The sequence below is a fragment of the Gymnogyps californianus genome, chromosome 2 (genome assembly GCF_018139145.2).
Source record: "Gymnogyps californianus isolate 813 chromosome 2, ASM1813914v2, whole genome shotgun sequence".
Classification (NCBI taxonomy): Eukaryota; Metazoa; Chordata; class Aves; order Accipitriformes; family Cathartidae; genus Gymnogyps; species Gymnogyps californianus.
The window spans coordinates 161,781,048-161,798,578 of NC_059472.1; the positions used below are offsets into that span (position 1 = coordinate 161,781,048).

At 39.5% G+C, this 17,531-nt stretch overlaps 1 protein-coding gene across 3 annotated transcripts in view; it reads right to left on the bottom strand.

The window, feature by feature from the left end:
* Positions 1 to 17,531, bottom strand: part of SCN5A (sodium voltage-gated channel alpha subunit 5) — a 175,662-nt gene that overhangs the window by 149,890 nt on the left and 8,241 nt on the right. For all 3 annotated transcript variants that reach the window (XM_050891806.1, XM_050891805.1, XM_050891807.1), the window contains exons 4-6: positions 14,629 to 14,757; positions 9,692 to 9,783; positions 1,307 to 1,537 (exon numbers count right to left, since the gene is read on the bottom strand). In XM_050891806.1, the coding sequence (XP_050747763.1) occupies positions 1,307 to 1,537; positions 9,692 to 9,783; positions 14,629 to 14,757 (452 nt within the window). The remainder of the gene's footprint in view (positions 1 to 1,306; positions 1,538 to 9,691; positions 9,784 to 14,628; positions 14,758 to 17,531) is intronic.

Sequence of the window (17,531 nt, forward strand, 5' to 3'; positions counted from 1 at the left end):
AGCTTTTTATTCCTTGAATGAAACCTTTCTAACACCACTGCTTCCAGGGCTGCTCAGACTGCAGGGAGAGGAATTGAGCAGAAAGGCCAGAAGTCACCAGTGGGGAATGGTGGGACTGGCCTTGGCCCAATCCCTGGACCACGTAGCCCGGCTGAAGAGGTGTACAACGCTGAGAAGCCAGCAGGAGTTGGAGCCAACCTTGTGCCAGGCATTCAACAGAGCCCTGGATCAAGCCAGGCAACTTCCAGGAGTCAGGCACGGGGTTTTTATAGTGCAGGTGGCTGGAGATATAGGACTGTAGGGTCCACACGGTCAGAGCAGAGGTACCTCGTGACACTATGTCACTTCCTCCCAACCAAATTTCCAGTTAAAGAGTTGACTATGTGGTTCATTCTTCTCCTCAAAATAAATTAAATACCAAAGGTCACCGGTCATAAGTTCCTACCAACGCACATCAGTCTGGCTGCTTCCTTCTCTCAAGAGCATCATTGAATTGTTTTAGATGTGAGTCCATGTCCATTGCAATTGGTGTGGGTCCTCTGGTGACTCAGAGGGTTTTGGAGCAGCAACAGCCGGGCCACTTGTTTACATTCTGAAGTTTATTTACATGAAATGCTTATTTTTTTAAAATGTTAATAAATTAGTTCAGTGAACCTATTTCATTGTAATTCAAAGTATAGCAGACTGTAGAGTATTAAAAATTGCTTTGGCCTAGAAAACAAGCCTTTTGATAATAAACATCAGAGCACCAGATTCTGCAGGATGGCCCAACCCAGATAATGAGTTAGGGCCCTAATAGCATAAGATTTCCTTTAAAAAATGCTCTTGGGATTTTTCAGATTAATAAATACTGAATTGCTCTGCTTCGCTTTTTGATTTTTTAAGAGCCTTAATTCAAATTCTGAAGTTTTGCTAGAAAATGCAAGAGCTATAAATTGTCTTAAAGAAACAGTGTGCAAACCAGACCCACACACAGAGTTGAAATTTTCATGTGATTGCCTAATTCCAGGAAAGGGAGCTTTAAGAAAAATATCATGAGACACCCTAAAACTGTGAAAATCATCAATGATGCAACAAGGACCTTAGTCTGTATCACAGGAAAGCAGCAGAAATACTTTCAGCATGAACTGTGAAGGCACCACAGAGATCAGAAAAAGCTACCTAGATCTTTTGAAATAGCATCAACATCATGAAGAGCCAGCAGTCACGTAATGCTGCATTTGCTGATTCACATACAGATGTGGGTCAATATAATAAAAGAAAAAACCCAACCAAAAAACAGACTGCAGGGTAAAGAAGAGCTTACCTGGATCACTAAGAAATTCCTCTGAGGTGTTCCACATCCTACCATCCAAGTACAGCGTGCCATTGGTGGAGTTAAATTTGGTGTAGTCCCTGACACACTTGTGTCGCAAGTTGCCCATGAAGAGCTGGAGGCCTATGAGGGCAAAGACACTCAAGCAGAAAACGGTCAGGATCATCACATCAGCAAGTTTCTTAACAGACTGGATAAGTGCCCCTACAATGGTCTTCAGTCCTAGGGAGATAAAAGCCGAGAGTTTATAGGCTGAGAGGCTGAAACTTATCTGCAGATAGCTACTTTTCATGATGAAAATCTCCATGGAAGGGAAAATCGGAAGGGTTTCTACTACATGTTTGTAACTGGACGGCAGAAACGAGAGACAAGTGATCACTATGAACGTTTAGTTTGGCCTACTTTTGTCTGGACAAAAGTCTTGGTATTACTCTTACACAAACACTGATTTAAAAATGGAGGGCAAGAACTGGATGGAGGAACAGTGAAATACAAAAATATTCATGGGTAAAGAAAATACGGAATGTCTTATATTTTCATGGAGCTGCAGTAAAGGCTGTAAAGCCTAAATCCCACTGAGTTTTGAGAATGTGAATTAGTTTTAAATCACTCAGGTGATTCTGATAACTTTATCCCTCACATAAACAGATGAAGAGGTATGAAATATTATTTATTCCCTGATTATTTTACATATTTTAGTGCCAAATCCAGCTCGCTGTCCTCATATGAATAATTCCTCTGCCTTCAATTCATTTGCTTAAGACAACAAGAATTTGGGATTAGAAATAAGCCAAATAATAAGGGCAATCAAATAAAACCAGTGGAAACTATTTGAGTAAAACAACCTGAGGCTCCAACAATACCTGGGTGAAGTTAATCATTTTATAATATGCTGCCAGTGTAGATAAATCATCTTATTACAAACACCAATGGCTTGGGTCACACAAAGTAACTTCTCCTGTGTTATTTCACCCTAGCTTCAGTTTATTATTCTATAAATACACAGATATAAATAATTATACCGTTTTCTCAAAAGATATTGCTTGCTTTTGAAGTGTTCCTGGAGATCAGCGCTATTTGAGCTGATTGAATATTACATGAATATGACAAAAAACCACTCTTTTCAAAAAAAGACCCTTCTAAACTTGTATGCTGTAGTTGGACATTAATATCAGCTGCACAACGGTAGCAATTTTGTAGTTTCTTTCCTATTTATATTTAATTAATACTCGATAAGTAGTAATCAGTGCTTCTGATAATCAGTGTCACCAGTATGGCAGCAGTAAGAGAAACTGAGTTAAATGGAAAAAAGAAAATGCAAAGAGGAAACAGGAGGAATTCTCCTGGGCAATACTCAGAAGCACGTTGATTTGCTCACTGAATATGATCATACACATTAAATCTCAGTTCCCTGGAATTCCATGCCAAGAGTTTGGCAGCCACAAAGGTTAAGCTAGTGCTGTATAATTTAAAATAATATGAAAATGTACTTGAGGACTCATAGGAAGGCAAAATGGGTTTTTGGTCTTGCTTAAAATTCTGCGGTTAAAGTAAGGGGAAATCATAGTTTCTCAAAGGAAGATGAGCTGCTAGAGTGGCCAACAGGTCCAGCAGTCCCTGTATCCAGCAGCCTAAAATATTGCACTCCTGCATAGGGTATTGCCATTAGGTTAACCTGTGAATGATATTAATGTCTATAAAATGGCCATTTAACCAAAAGGGACTGACACATCAGGCGTGGGTAGCCCCCTTTCTCCACTAAATTCTCTGTTTGCCTCTATAAAACTCATTTGTGGCACGGTAAAGAGGGAGAGGTTAGACAGCTCCCTGCTCTACTCAAAAATAAAGCAAAAATATTGCAGTACAAACATTAGGCAAAAGCTGGATTTTCTTGCTATCTGCACTCCTCACCAGAAAGAGATTTTACAAATGAGGTCAGTTCTATTCAGGTACCTAGAAAAAGGCCAGGTTTGAACTTTTGAGTCCATCTGTAGATTTGGCTACCTATTCTGATGCCTAAAAAAAAGCATAGCTCTTCTGATAATCTAGTCTTGGGTGAACTTTATACCTGAAGTGAAAGCAGTTTTAGTTGTAGCCCAATTCTGAAGGATTTCCTGGGATCTCACCCTTATCCAGTGTTAAGACTATAAGACCTTTAAGGCAGCCAGGTCTTAAACAAGTAGTGAGGTAAGGAAAAAGAAATATGATTTGTAAATGTACTAGAATTTTTTTTATTTTATCTAATATTCTGAAATGTTTTTGATGATTCTTATCATCATCTATCCTTTGAATGCACAGATATTTCTTCACTGAAGCTGGTGAAACTTGGGAAGTCCAAATGCAAACTGAGTCTTAAGAAAGGGAAAAAAGCCAAACCACAAATTCTTTTACTGCAGTACCCTCTGTGAAATCCCTGCAGCACATTTATTTGTTTGTAATACAAATACAAGCTTGGAGCCTGTATTTGTATCATCTAAGTACACTAATTAATCTTACTTACATGGGCAAGGACAATGGGAGTCCTAATGTGAATAGGGATAATATTAGGAAACAAGACCTACAAAATCCTAATCACCAATAAAGACTATCTGTTTTCAAAATCAGGCCCCAGTATTGTTAATTTCAAGGTCATTTCATGAAACATGTTTTTCTCAGTTTACTTACTGGAGTTTTAAATAGAATAGTAATCCTATACTATTAGTTTTACAAGTTCATTCCTTGCAGGTATCAAATAATTTCTTTACGAGAGGGCTTTCTGCTTTACTTTCTTTTTCTTTTTTTGTTTTAATAGCATACAGGCTTCTGAACAGTTTAAGAAAAGAATGTTTTAGTAATACAATTGCTGTAATTAAAGACCATTTAAAAATAACTTGTACTCTGCCTCCTGGACCTCTGTTAAAACTTTCCAGGAAAACCATTTGGGGACTGGTATACTTATAGTCTAACTATTTTTTCTTACCCTTTAAAAACAAAATTTGCCCAGAAAAATAAGTAGCGTCCATTAAGTTGTTTGGCACAACTCACTGCTAAGCAAAGTGTTTAAATCACCATTCATTTAAAATTTCTGTGCCTCATAAATGGAAGGCCTGAGGGGAAATAAGGACACCCAGAACCTCTTGCAGGTGCTCTGCGTTTCTCTGAATCAATCCCATGTTTTGTAAAAGCAATGCTAGATGTATTCAAATTTAGAGCACTGTTAAATCTTCTAGATAAATAATCCTCCTTTGAAATAGTGCCAATGAGAGCACTGCAATATAGCTTAATAGAAGATACTATTTATGGGGTATTAAAGGCATTTACTTAATTCTTGCAAGTCAAACATCAAACCAGGCAGCATGCAGAAAAAACTGAGGATCTGATCCAAAGCTAAGTAATATCTACACCCGTTAATGACAATGGGTCTATAGATTACTCCCTATGGAATAATCAATGCAGGCTTTTCCTGAATCACTGAATTCTTTCCACACTTCTGGGCCAAATCCTGCTTGCGTGACATGAAAAGCACCATAAGATCCAAAATGAGTGGCATGACGGCTGTATAGGCAGCCTGACATCTGCAGAAAGCAAGAAGGATTTGGCCCAAACATTCCTGTTAATACATGTAGAAATTACCACATTCAGAGGTCAATCAAATAATCAGTTTTCAAATGTAAATCGGAAACCATAGAAAATGCAAGCAACACCAAACAATGAGAAATGGCAAGATCCCACAACACCATCCATTCCTTCTACGAGATGTGAGAAAGTATTAGCATAATTCAGTATGACATCCATACCAGATGTTGGCAATCACCTACAGAACATCAGACACTTTCATGCACAGTCTGGAAACGAGCGGGGAGAAAAAGCAAAAACAAAAAAAAAGAGAGTATGACTTGCACCATGATTGTCCTCACCTAGCCTACTCCTTCGCCTGAGGATACGCATGTGTCTTGTAAATGTCTGCATGAGTCATGTGCATGTAGGGAGAGAAGAATTCACTCTTGATGAATGTATTTTGTCATTAGCCACTGAGATGTGGGGCAGCAAAGAGTTTACTAGCATGTTGCCAAACCTAAATGGTTGTCAGCATTCCTGTAGACCATCTTTACATGGAAATGTGACTGTCAGGCCAGTCTCCAAGGAAAACACAAATATGTCTTGTATTTCTCACCTCTGGGATAGTTACTTCTTGAGTTAAGTGATATTTGCGTTAAGTGATACACCCACCAGAAGGATGACATTTATCTCTCTGCAGGAGGACTTCAGTGAGACTGAAGCGGTGAACGAGGGTCAGTCTCCTCCACACAGTCTTAATTCTCGTGCTCCGAGCTCTGTTCTGGCTATCAGTAAAGCAGTGGATAACATTCACAGCACTATTTATAGCCTTTAGACTCACACTAACTTAAACGGGAGCTGGATCAGGCCCCAAAGTGCCTTGGCCCAATTTTCTATGAGGTCACCTTTCGCCGGTATCCTGTCATTTTATGTGAGATGTCCGTGATGTACACGCCTGTTCCAGAAAGAGCAGTGGAGCTTCCCTGGATACAGGCACCTTACAAAATCCTGGTGATGATGATGATGGCCTGCATTTTGCAGGCTTTTGATGGGGAGGCATAGGAGGGTGTACCTCGGGGCTTGATATTACCTCAGTTAGTAGTTATCAAAAACATTGGTGATTTCCATGCAGATAAACTATGATTCAAGACCCTCTGTTGTCATGGGAAGGGTTCCTATTGAGCACACTGGGACTTGGATACGCTGGTAATGGGAGACAAAAGAGTGACTTCAGTGGGTTGTTCTGCTGCTGACCGTGGTTCCTATCTAGATTGAAAACGAACGAATCCAGTTGCCATGGCAATGTGCAAGACGCTAATTAATACATAAAATCACTGAGAGTTAAAGGTTTTATGCTCCCATAGAGAAAATGTTACCTATTTCTAAGCACCTGAACATAAGGGATATATAAAGAAATTGAAAACTTTTTTTCTTTTAATGGCTCTGGATAAACAGATATCCAGCTACTCTACAAAGCTTGCTTTCTCTTGATATCATGGGCAACTGGAAAACAGAAAGAAATAGGTGTGTTTAGTGCAGAAAAGGGAAAATTGAGGGGATCCATGAAGGTCCTCCAGCATGTTAAGGGCTGCCACAGAGGGTAAGACACTGACCCGACGTCCTACACAGTGGCTGTAGGGTGAAAAATAAAAAGCTGATAATGCACCAAGAGAGAGTGGGGCTGGATGGGGGTCTGGATTCAGAGACAGGACCTGCAGGTGATCCCTGGCCCTGGGGAGCAGGAGATACTGGTATGATGGCAACCAAATTGAGCCCCAGATCTCCAGTGAGTGGGAAGCACACGGCTCGCTGGTAGACACTAATATTTGTGTTGCTGAATCTGGATCTGAACCCATCCTCCCAGGTCAAACCTTCTAATGGCTAAAGCAATGATGGAACAGACTTCTCAGGAAGATTGTGAGACCTCCCACCTTTGAAGGATTGTTAGAACAAGTCAGGCAATAAATATCATGCCAGGTCTGAGCTATACTAAACGCAGCCTTAGGCCAGGGGAATGGACTCTGAGAGTTTAGGAGGTCTTTTTGAGTCCTGTGAGTCTGTGTCCCCTAAACGTCCCCGTGCCTGCTTACGCACTTAGAGCCAGGCATTAAAGGTAGGTGAGATTTTTAAAAGCACTAATTGTTAGCTTTACTGACTCCCTCTGGAGTCAATAGTGAAACTCATTGATTTCAAGTGAAGCAGAATGCCTTTGAAAACCAGCCTCTAAGTGCTTTGCTGGACAGAAGCCTTACCCCACGGAGGACTTGGCCCGTTACTTTCGGTAAGCAATTTCACTGAGCATGCTGAGTCCAAGTATGTTTGTGCAAATATAACTGCCTGATGGAAAAGTGTGATCAATTTTATCGAGGAAAAGCTTAGATATTTACAAAGGAGAATACATCTCAGCGTTCTTCACCTAAGATGTAAAATAGGAAGCAAAAATAACAGCCACCTTCTCCTCTCTCTAGCAGTTGAACCCAAAAATCTCATGGAAGAAATTAGCATTTATCATCTTTTCATTTTTAAGCCTATTGTGGAAAAATATTTCATCTCAGCATAAACCTATGTTATCATTAAAAACTCAGACTGATCTCCAAATAAACCACAGCATCATGCCCAATATTTCTTTTAAAATATATGTGTCTAACTGAAAAATGAACCAACTCCTCTGAAATTATCTGCTAACATTAAAAAGAAAACTTAGCTGTGTTTTACAGGCAGCTAGGTGTTTCATGGCAATTTGTAGCTCTCCACATCTGTAATTTAAACATACTCAGGGCACAGGTAATCTTGACAATAAAATCTAAGGCCAGATATTCTATTAGCATATCTTCGTGCAGTTATGTCAGCAAATAATTTAGTTACTAGTACATAAAAGTGCAGTTATCAAAAAACTAATCAAACAGTCAGTCAGAAAGAAAAGAGAATGTGAGTTATTATGTATTACTCTAATAAATAATACTCCTCATCCTTTTTTTTTTTTTTCTATTAACAAACAAATGGAACAACTCGGTGTTTAATATCACTGAAGGGCTTTGGTGTATTTTTAAATAAACTTTTTCTGAATCTCAATACTCCTTTTTTTCCCACTGAATAAACAGCCAAAATTTATCATTTGATGTAAAACAAGCTTCAGCTCCAACTCTGATATAGGACAGCAGAAAATTGCTATATATATAACCCAGCAAAACTGACAGGCTCTGCTCTGAAGAGGCTCAAGCTTGAGACAAGATGGAAAGCGAAAGGTGTCCCCTGGAGATGGCTGTCCCTCCAAGTTAGTCTTCAAATTGCTAGCAAAGGAAGCTAGGAAACTCCGGTTTTCTTCCTGATTAGCCACTACTATCCCACATGATCTGTAAAACTGTGCTCAACTTTCTGTTTCCCAAGGAAAAAAAAAAAACAAAACAACTTTCTCAGTGGAAATTCAATTAGAGAAAACTTAAAAAAACCTCTCTGCTAATAGATTATTCTTTTTAAACTTAAAGACAACAGTTAAGACAGGAACTGATTTCAAGGAATAACAGACTTAATGAAAGATCATTTTAAAGTATTCTTTAAAAGCTATATTTTGACATACACTTTCAATGAAAAGTACCTTGCTCTTTCAGTAATTTCACTGATTTTCATTACTTTAATGTTGGAATGAGGGAGTAAGCCCTAGACCCATATATATGTTTTCTTAACACCTCAATTCCAGAATTCCCATTTCTTGTTTATACTCCATGTGAGTGCTGGTGATTAGTTGTAAAACACATCCCTATAAGTTTATACCACAGAATTTGCTTAGATTTATATTATAGTGTAGATGTGCATAATATAATGGGTGGAAAAGCCTTTCTAACCTTAAGGAGCTGTGCGTGAGAATCTGAGCAGTTCTCTCGATGTTTTGAGTATTTTTACAATGTAATTGCCAACATCTGTTCAGGATTATCACCGATAGGATCTACCATGCATGGTTTTTGCTATCTTCTCTACCTTGTCATGCAGGTTGGAGATGTTAAACACTGAGGCTGAATGAGACCTGTCCATAGATAATGCTTGGCAAGAAAGTAATGTCACATGGTTAGTCCTCAGTGGACTCATCTCTGCATAAATGACTTAATAGTAAATATTATTTATTATTTTAAGAAATAGTAACAGATTTGGTAAAAAGCTATGAAAAAAGAGCTTCTCTCACTACCAGATCTGTAGTAAAACACTGTGGGTTTTTTTTTGGGGGGGGGGGGAGAAATCATATCCTTGAAAATGTGAGAAAATGTGAGTTGATGAAATGCTGAACCTACCAAAATCAATGATGAAACATTTTCTGATCTCTTCAGGGTCCGAAATTTAAACAGTGTTTCTATCACATGCAAATGGATAAACACCATGACAAATTAGGCTATCTGTGCCTGCAGTCTTGAAACCTCAGCTCATAGCACAGATTTAGATTCCTCTATCGATGCGCTCTTAAACACGAATATGCATTTTGAGGTCATTAACCTTCCATTTTTAAAAATCAATATCCGAAGACTTTAAAAGAGTTTCATTGCCATGTTCATATGGTTCATGAATGAGCACTTTATGCATGTGATTCATGAGCCACCGCATACCACCGTTCTTACAGCAGCACTCGTCTTAGTGAGGTCTGTAATTTCAGAGGCACTCTAATTCCTTCTGCCCACAAAAACAGTATTGGAAAAACGTATGAAAAATGTATTCTATTGACAGGTCACATTCCCTACATTCCTCCATTTCCTGAACAGTATCTATGGTTAAGTCATTTGTAATTACTGTGTTTACTACTGGAAATGGCATGTAGGCTTTAACTGCAGCCGGAGTGTTTAACCTGATTTTCACCTGAAATGACTGAGATTGTTTTCAGCGCCCGCAGTACTCTGAACGTTCGTAAGGCTGAGACATTGCCCAGGTCCACAAATTCAGTTATGTATCTGTAACAAGGGAAAGTCACACACAGACAATGACAAAACACCAGCAAAAACACAACAGTCAAAGGGACAAAGAGAGACAGAGAAAGAATCACTTGTAGCTGAGAGCCAAAACGTAAGGATCAGGGCTTCTTACCTGGGATTACTGAAATAGTTTTTAAAGCTCTCAATACCCTGAAAGTCCGAAGAGGTGAAACACTGCCTACATTCACAAATTCTCCTACATACCTGTAGAATTAAGTCACAGTTATTTGGAATTATACAATAGAGTATGAGAATTGTCTGAATGAAGAATGCATTCATACATAGCGGGAGCAAACGCAGCCGAATGAGAGGTGCATCCACTTTTCAGGCTGTTCTTTGATGCCATTTGTCCCGGGTTTTTCATAGTACACATTATTTCAAATGTTTCTTGAACTATTAAACTTATCTAATAGGCATCAATTCTTTAAAACTACTGGGTGAACTTTGTTATCATGCTATTCAGCAATAAATACTTTAAAGATTTTACCATCATGTAGTTTAACAAAAAATTATTTACATTACATTATAGGAAACTTTTAAGAGTTATTTTGCTGCTCTTAAAAAAAATAAAAGCTTCAAATACCCAAGTAATTTTCACATAATAGCTTCTGCAAACTACATATAGGACAACATCGGAAAACATCAGTGCAAATGTTTCTACTGGGTTATCTATTCTAAGATGTTGTATCTGTGGTAAAGCAGATGTTGGTTTCAAGAGGTTCTTAAAATTGTATTTTGTTTTGTACATCAAACCCATTCCCTTTGGCTGCAGGAAGATGGATTTTGAATGAAAATAATTGCAATCCTACTAAAAACTATTTATGATTAAAATACCAATCCCAGCTCTTCACTGCCATGCCTATTTCAGCCATCATGGAGACCCACACCACATCTGAGCTAAATGCTCCCAGGAGGGTCAGTTATGGAATGAGTTTGGTTTTATCAGTGTTGTACAAAATTATTTCCTCCAAGTCAGTATACATTAAAAGCACAGTCACCACTGTATCTTCTGAACAAAAGAGCTCTTGGACCCTTTAATTTCACTATTAAATTTCTATTAAATTCCATTTACATATTGTACTTCTTTGAGGCATTTGTTTTTACACATTAAGGAAAAAACTCACCTGATTATTTTACAAAGCCTGCTTAAGTGGGCTTTGTGCAACGGCCTCCGGGGAGGACAAAGCATCCTCTCCATATCTACTAATCCAGATTACAGCCTGGAAGAGCAATATTGCTTTTCCTCTTCATGATCTCATAGGGGAGTCTGGGCAAAGATTTACCTGTTTCCTCCCCAGATTTACCCAGTGTTTCTCTCCCAAACTCTTCTGCAGCATGCAAGGGTGGAAAAAAATAATTTGAGGAGAAGCAATACCATGGGCATATGGTTTTGCTGACCAGAGATTTGTAAAAACACATTATTAGTATGTGAACAAGCATATGAAGCAAATACTACTGCTGCTTGTTCACAATAGTTAATTAAGATTTATTTTGGCCATTTCTTGGATGAAATTGCAGCAGACCAGTTCCTCCGTACCGGGAAGTGAGAAGCAACTGGAATTCCCATCCTGAATTTTCCTGTTAGCCAGAGAATTGCTTATTGTCTTTAAGCTTTTGGCAGGGCACTTTTCAACCCAGAGTTTTCAGCTGCCTCTCCCTCATCTGTCCTGGAACGTACTCGTTCGTCTGGGAAAGAGTGATCTACACAGGGGCAGTTTCATAATTTCCCCTGAACCCATCCATGGCCCCACAGAGGGTCACAAGCCATGGCTGTGTCTGCTAGCACAGGGTGGGAGAAAAGCCCTGGAGACCTGTGGCACCTCTTACTCTCTAGTGTGCTATTTAAAACTACTCTCTGTGACCCAATCTGTGCCATTTCTGCCCAAAAGAGGAGGTAAGAAGTTATTTTGCAATAATTCTAAAGTAAGAGATGGTCTTTCCACTATAACACCCATCAGTGAAAGAATCAGATTTTCTGTTAGCTCAAAACCCTCAGTCCATCTAAATCTCATGGCCCCTTACCAGGCTCTCCCATTTGGAACCCTCATGCCATCTTTGTTTCCAGATACAGAAATACCTCTAGCATCACACTAGCTACAAGCAAAGACAACACCAGAGTTACCTGTGTGATCAATCTTACTTTACATTACTTGCAAATTGGATTTATATGAAGGATAAATCATATCAGAATAGAGTCCATTATCCAACGCTCTGTACTATCTGCTGCTTGCATACTTGGGAAGGAGGTTTCATTGTACATATGAAGATCATATTGCAGTCACTTTTAACTCTCTCACTGCTGCCTATGGGCTCAAAGAAACACTTTTCTATTTCTTTTCTATTCTAGAATTCCAATTCTTTTTTTTTCTATTCTAAAAATGTTAGTATAATATGCCTTAGAGTAAGAAACAATAGGAATGGATGCTGGTTCTGAAGAGCGCAGCCATTGCTATAATTCAATGTTGAGAAGCTTGATTTTTCGCAGTTGCAGGCCCCCCTCTTTTAGGGATCTTCTAACTAAGAGATGAAATATCTTTTCAAAAGAAAATTGAAAAGTAGCTAGGAAAGAAAGCACAGACACCCAAGCCTGTGATTAAATAAGCCTTAAGGAAGTTTTCATGAATCCTTGGGCTGGAGCACTGAGTGGCCATTCAAGTCTAGAATTAGAAAAGAAAAAAGAGGTGTAAGCCCACAACCTCTCAGCACCAAATCCTGGTTCCTACCAGCAGGGAGTGAATTCACCTCTGGGCAACTGTCCACCTCAAGGTCTGTACAAACCTTCACATCTTTCCAGCTCCTTAAGCCCCAAACACCCAGAGATGATGTGGACAGAATTTAAGGGATATCCAGACCTTGTCCCACACTGACTGTTCAGACTCGAATTTCAGTGACAGTAAATGAGATGCTCCCAGAGGAGTTCTGCAGAGCTGGAGGTGATGCCCCAGCCTCTGCCTGAGCTGAGAAGATGAGGTGGAGCAGATGCATTGCCAAGGCTGCAAGCTGTGGCTGCTCTTGTCCTGTCCTCTGCTCCTTTCTGCCTCACCATCAAAAACTTCCTTCCTTGTAGAACAGAGGGAACCCATGCACGGAAACTCTCCATGTTGTGCTAAATTCAGACATCTGCAAATAAACTCACATCCTAACTCACAAACAGATGGACTATTGTACCCTGCTTTTACCACTTCTCTGATGGACAGGAGAGCAGGCTGGTGACGCTTTGTGTTGTTCTGTCCTGCCTCTAAATGTTGCAGGAGAATTGCACTTAGCACTGCTTGAGGAAAAGTTTAGCTGAGAAAAATACCTAATGTGTTCTGACCTCCAAAAGCTCCTCCCCATCTGCGTTGCATTTTTTTTAAAAGCTTATCACGATGGCCAGACGTCTGTTCAGCCAAGTCCACAGGAATGCAGTAACAGATACCAGGACCTGGCCTAGGGCTGGCTTCGATCCAAAGCCTACTAAAATAAATGCGAGTCTTCCTGATGAAGTCCACATAGGTTTTACACATCTTTGTGCTGTTCTGCTAAATGTTGCTAAGGATCATAGAATCATAGAATATCTCAAGCTAGAAGGGACCCATAAGGATCATTGAGTCCAACTCCCTGCTCCTCGCAGGACTACCTAAAACTGAACCATATGACTAAGAGCATGGTCCAGACGCTCCTTGAATATTGGTCCTGATCCCTGCGCCCTACCAGAGTTGTGCTATCAACTTCAGTGGCCCTCACTGGTGTTTGAAGTAAGTTTGGTTGAATACTTTTTCCCAATTTTGGTTCGATTCAGATAGCACAGGCCCAGGAGTTCAGCTCAAATGTCAGTGCTAACAAACAGGCTTGTATCTCACTTAACGCTGTGAATTATGAGGTTTAAAGATGGCAGCGAGAACTAAACTAAACCCAGAACAGAATATAGGTATCATTAAGCAGAAAATACAGGGAGATCAGATGAAATCCTTCTACGATTAGGAAATGGGGCCTTTCAGGGCATCTCTACTAGCTTCCACTTCAAGATGGCATGTGCTCTTCATGTGCTTTTCTCTCTTCTTTGACTATGAAGTCTGGATTTCTAGCTCAGCTGGAGATACCGATAGTGTCAGACATCTGCCCTTGGCCAGAGCCTGGGCTGACCCTGGGTCCGCTGCGAGTGCTAGCTGACTGCTCCCCTACCCCCCTGTATTTTTAGCTGCCTAGATGCCACAAATCCATCAGCTCCTTCAAAGCACCAGAACCCCACATGTCTTGAGTGGACTCTAATAATCTAGGTAGAAGTATACAGCTGAAGGGGAACGTCATGTTGAGGGCCAAATTTCTATTCCCAGGATATATAACAAGTTTCAGAGGCCTTTAAATTAATTCTCTATTGTAGTAAAATAGTAATTACTTTCAGTGTGAAGAGGGTTTGTGAAGTGAAGAACGCGAAAACAGCTTTGGTGGCGTTATGGATAGATAGAGTATAAATAGGGATTTAAATACACAGGTATTCAGTCACACTTACAAAACTTTCTATTCAGTGGTCTGAAGCTTCCCAAAACTACATTAGATAGGCAAGTATTATTACAGATATTTTACAAACAGCTCGCTCTGTGGAGCACAGAGAGACTAAATAATTTCTCCAAAATAGTCTAGTGAATTGAGAGAACAGAATCAAGAATTCCTCTGACTTCTTCCTCTGAAACCACTCAGGAAAAAAACCTCTGTCCTAACACACTTCAGCATTTTCTCATTTTCAGTACAATTTGAGTGGGAAAAAAGAGAACAGCCAGACAATTTTTTAAAAAGTTCTATTGCATATCACTGTCTTGAAAAATATAAAGGACTGCTACTTACGCCATAACAATAACACTGAAATCCAGCCAGTTCCATGGATCTCGAAGGAAGGTGAATTCTGTCATGCAAAATCCTCTCGCCAATATTTTTATCAATGACTCAAAAGTGTAAATGCCAGTGAAAGTGTACCTGGGGAATAAAGTGGCCAAGATAAGCAAGAGCATTAGCAAGCAGTAGACAGCAGGAATGGCAGAGGCACACTCAACCTAATCCTACTCACATGAGACACTCCTGCCCATCTCGTTGGGGTTGCTCATGTGAGTCATGGCTGCAGCACTGGGCTGTGTATGAGCAGCTTCATGTGTGGACCAAGGAATATGTAAGAAATGGGAAAGCGCTCATGACAGCCACAGGATGAAGACAATATCTTCATCACAGGCTGTACCTTGATGAATCCTCACTCATTAAGTCAAGCATGAATACTACGCTGCTAAGCTGTGCTATGGGACTTTTGAAGCTCTGCCTGCAGTCGCCAGTGAAAGAGGAATGGATTATGCCACATTCCTTGTTGTCTCTCTAATTTGAAGGAGGGTGGTTGTTCCATTCATACCTCTCATCTCTTCCTGCCCAGGACATTTTGAAGGACAGCAGGTTAAAAAATGTCACCACTTGGTCTTATTAGCTAAAAAGGATATTCTTCCTGCAACTTCCCTTGTATTTCACTATCCATGGTAAATCACACCAGCCCTCAGTATTAAATAATAGAATGCCCTCACTGAAAAAGAGTGAAACAACTCCCACTCAAATACTATATGTAGTAATTTTGACCTGCTTGACAGTAAAAGAGACACGAGGGTGTTTTTTTCCCATAGTAAGATGTTTATTACCAACAGCCTCTTGACTGTGATGATCTTGGATAGAACATACATCTTACCTTTTGTAATAAAGATGGTACTTGTAATAAAAGTTAGCAAATTCTCTGTGGAGGACAGTAATGTATCTGACTTACAACCTTCAGATCTGTATGCACCCAGGGCTCTACCTACCATCAGAGACATACTTCAGGTCATACAACACCTCTTTTTTAATGTTTCTAGCTGAGACATCTAGCCCAATGGGACTAGGTATTCTAGGCCATATCTTAATAAAAATAATAAATGTTTAGTATCCACCACTGGCATTGCCTACCCCTGTTCTCCAGATGAAGATGCAGATGATACCAAAGCCTATTAAAAAAACCCAAACAAACACCTAAAATCCTATAAACCACAAATCTCATAGGTCATGATGTTAGGGGCTTTCACTGGAAACACTAGCTTGAATTTTCTGTTCAGTCCCTAAACATCAGTAGCTATAATGATGCCATCACACACACAGAATTATAACAGCTGGGATTCCTGTTTGGTAAAAAAAAAGGTGTAAGTGGTTAAAGGTGGTAATATAAGGAAGAACTTCATTATGCATAAAAAGGAAATGTTTTCTCTTAGCTGTATTCTGCTGATCTGCAACTGGGCACACATACAGATTGTGGCAAATCTCATGCCCTCCTGCCATCATGTCACACAGTAGAGCTAGTTACACATGTTATAAAACCTCAGCATGCTTCATCTTAAAATGGAGATTAGCAGGACAGTTTTTGTGCAACAGTGGCCGTTAAATGTTTCTCACATCTCTTTGGCCATACACCTAAGCATTATCTTGTATCCGACTTTTCATGGCTCCTATTTAGTTTTGCTCTGGTATTTCAAGTATAGGTTACCCATGTGACAGTCTCTTTATGCATGTGTATTCAGTAATACATGCAGAAAACACATGCAAAGAACTAAAAAAAAATACTTAACAGTACATAAGCTCATTAAAATGATAAAGCACTTGTATTTATTCAGCATGTCAGATGGTTTAATTGATTGTATAATCATCACCTACAGGATCGGGCAAAGTCCTCCAGCAACTGAACAGCTTCTTTAATAACCAAAGTCAGGATTTTTAAAAAATTTTTAGTGGAAGGAAGTTGAATTGATTTATTTTTTCAAAATGGTAAGGAAAATGTTTTCAAGGAAGATCTAGGACAAATATTTGCACAAGGTTACTCTTGTATCCCCTGTGAGTCTCTGGAACAGCAGAACAAAATGGATTAAATGTATCTTTTCCAAATCCAATATTAATCAATTTGAAAAACAGTTCATTGGGTTATTTTGCTCCTCAAAAGTACCTGCCTTTGATTTCATTCTACGCATTTGAGGAGGAAGAGCTGAGAGGTATGAGGGGACACAGGAGAAGATGAAACATGGAAGGATTTACTACATGCTGCACGAGTCCATTTGCATTTCTGCTCTATGTTTCTTGCATGCCCTGCTTGATGCACTGATAACATCATCCACATTTTCCTGCTTACGGAAGATGCAACAAGCACTTTGATGTTTTCCTCCAGAACATTCGAATTCCCAGCTGTAGATCCACTCACCAAATTTTGACTCACATGGATGAGATGTCCATGTTTCAGCTGAATATATCATGGCTATGGTACTGTATGACAGTTTTTAATAGGAAAAGGACAACATCAGGGGAAAAGGAAAGTCACAGACATACTTGAGGGTACCACACTATACAGAAGTACATGAAACATCCTGGGATTAGGATGTTATTGTGATCGGATAAAATATTTGGTTCAGTGCTGTCTATAATTAGTAATTTATGGCCTAGAAGATATGCCCTGCATGATTTTATGGAACCTAAAATAAGGTCATTTTACTGTCTTTCCTTACAGCCCTGAGTAGACCAACCACCAGGCTACGGAGCAGCAGATGGCTGTGTTTATCATATGTCAGTCAAAAATAAAAAGTGTGTTCTGATTGGTTCAATGAGCCAAAATAATTGTTTAATGCACTGTAGGTTGATTAGCTTGTGCATCTGGTATCTGTTTCTAAGAGGAATATTTTAAAGCAACTTAAAGAAATGAAATG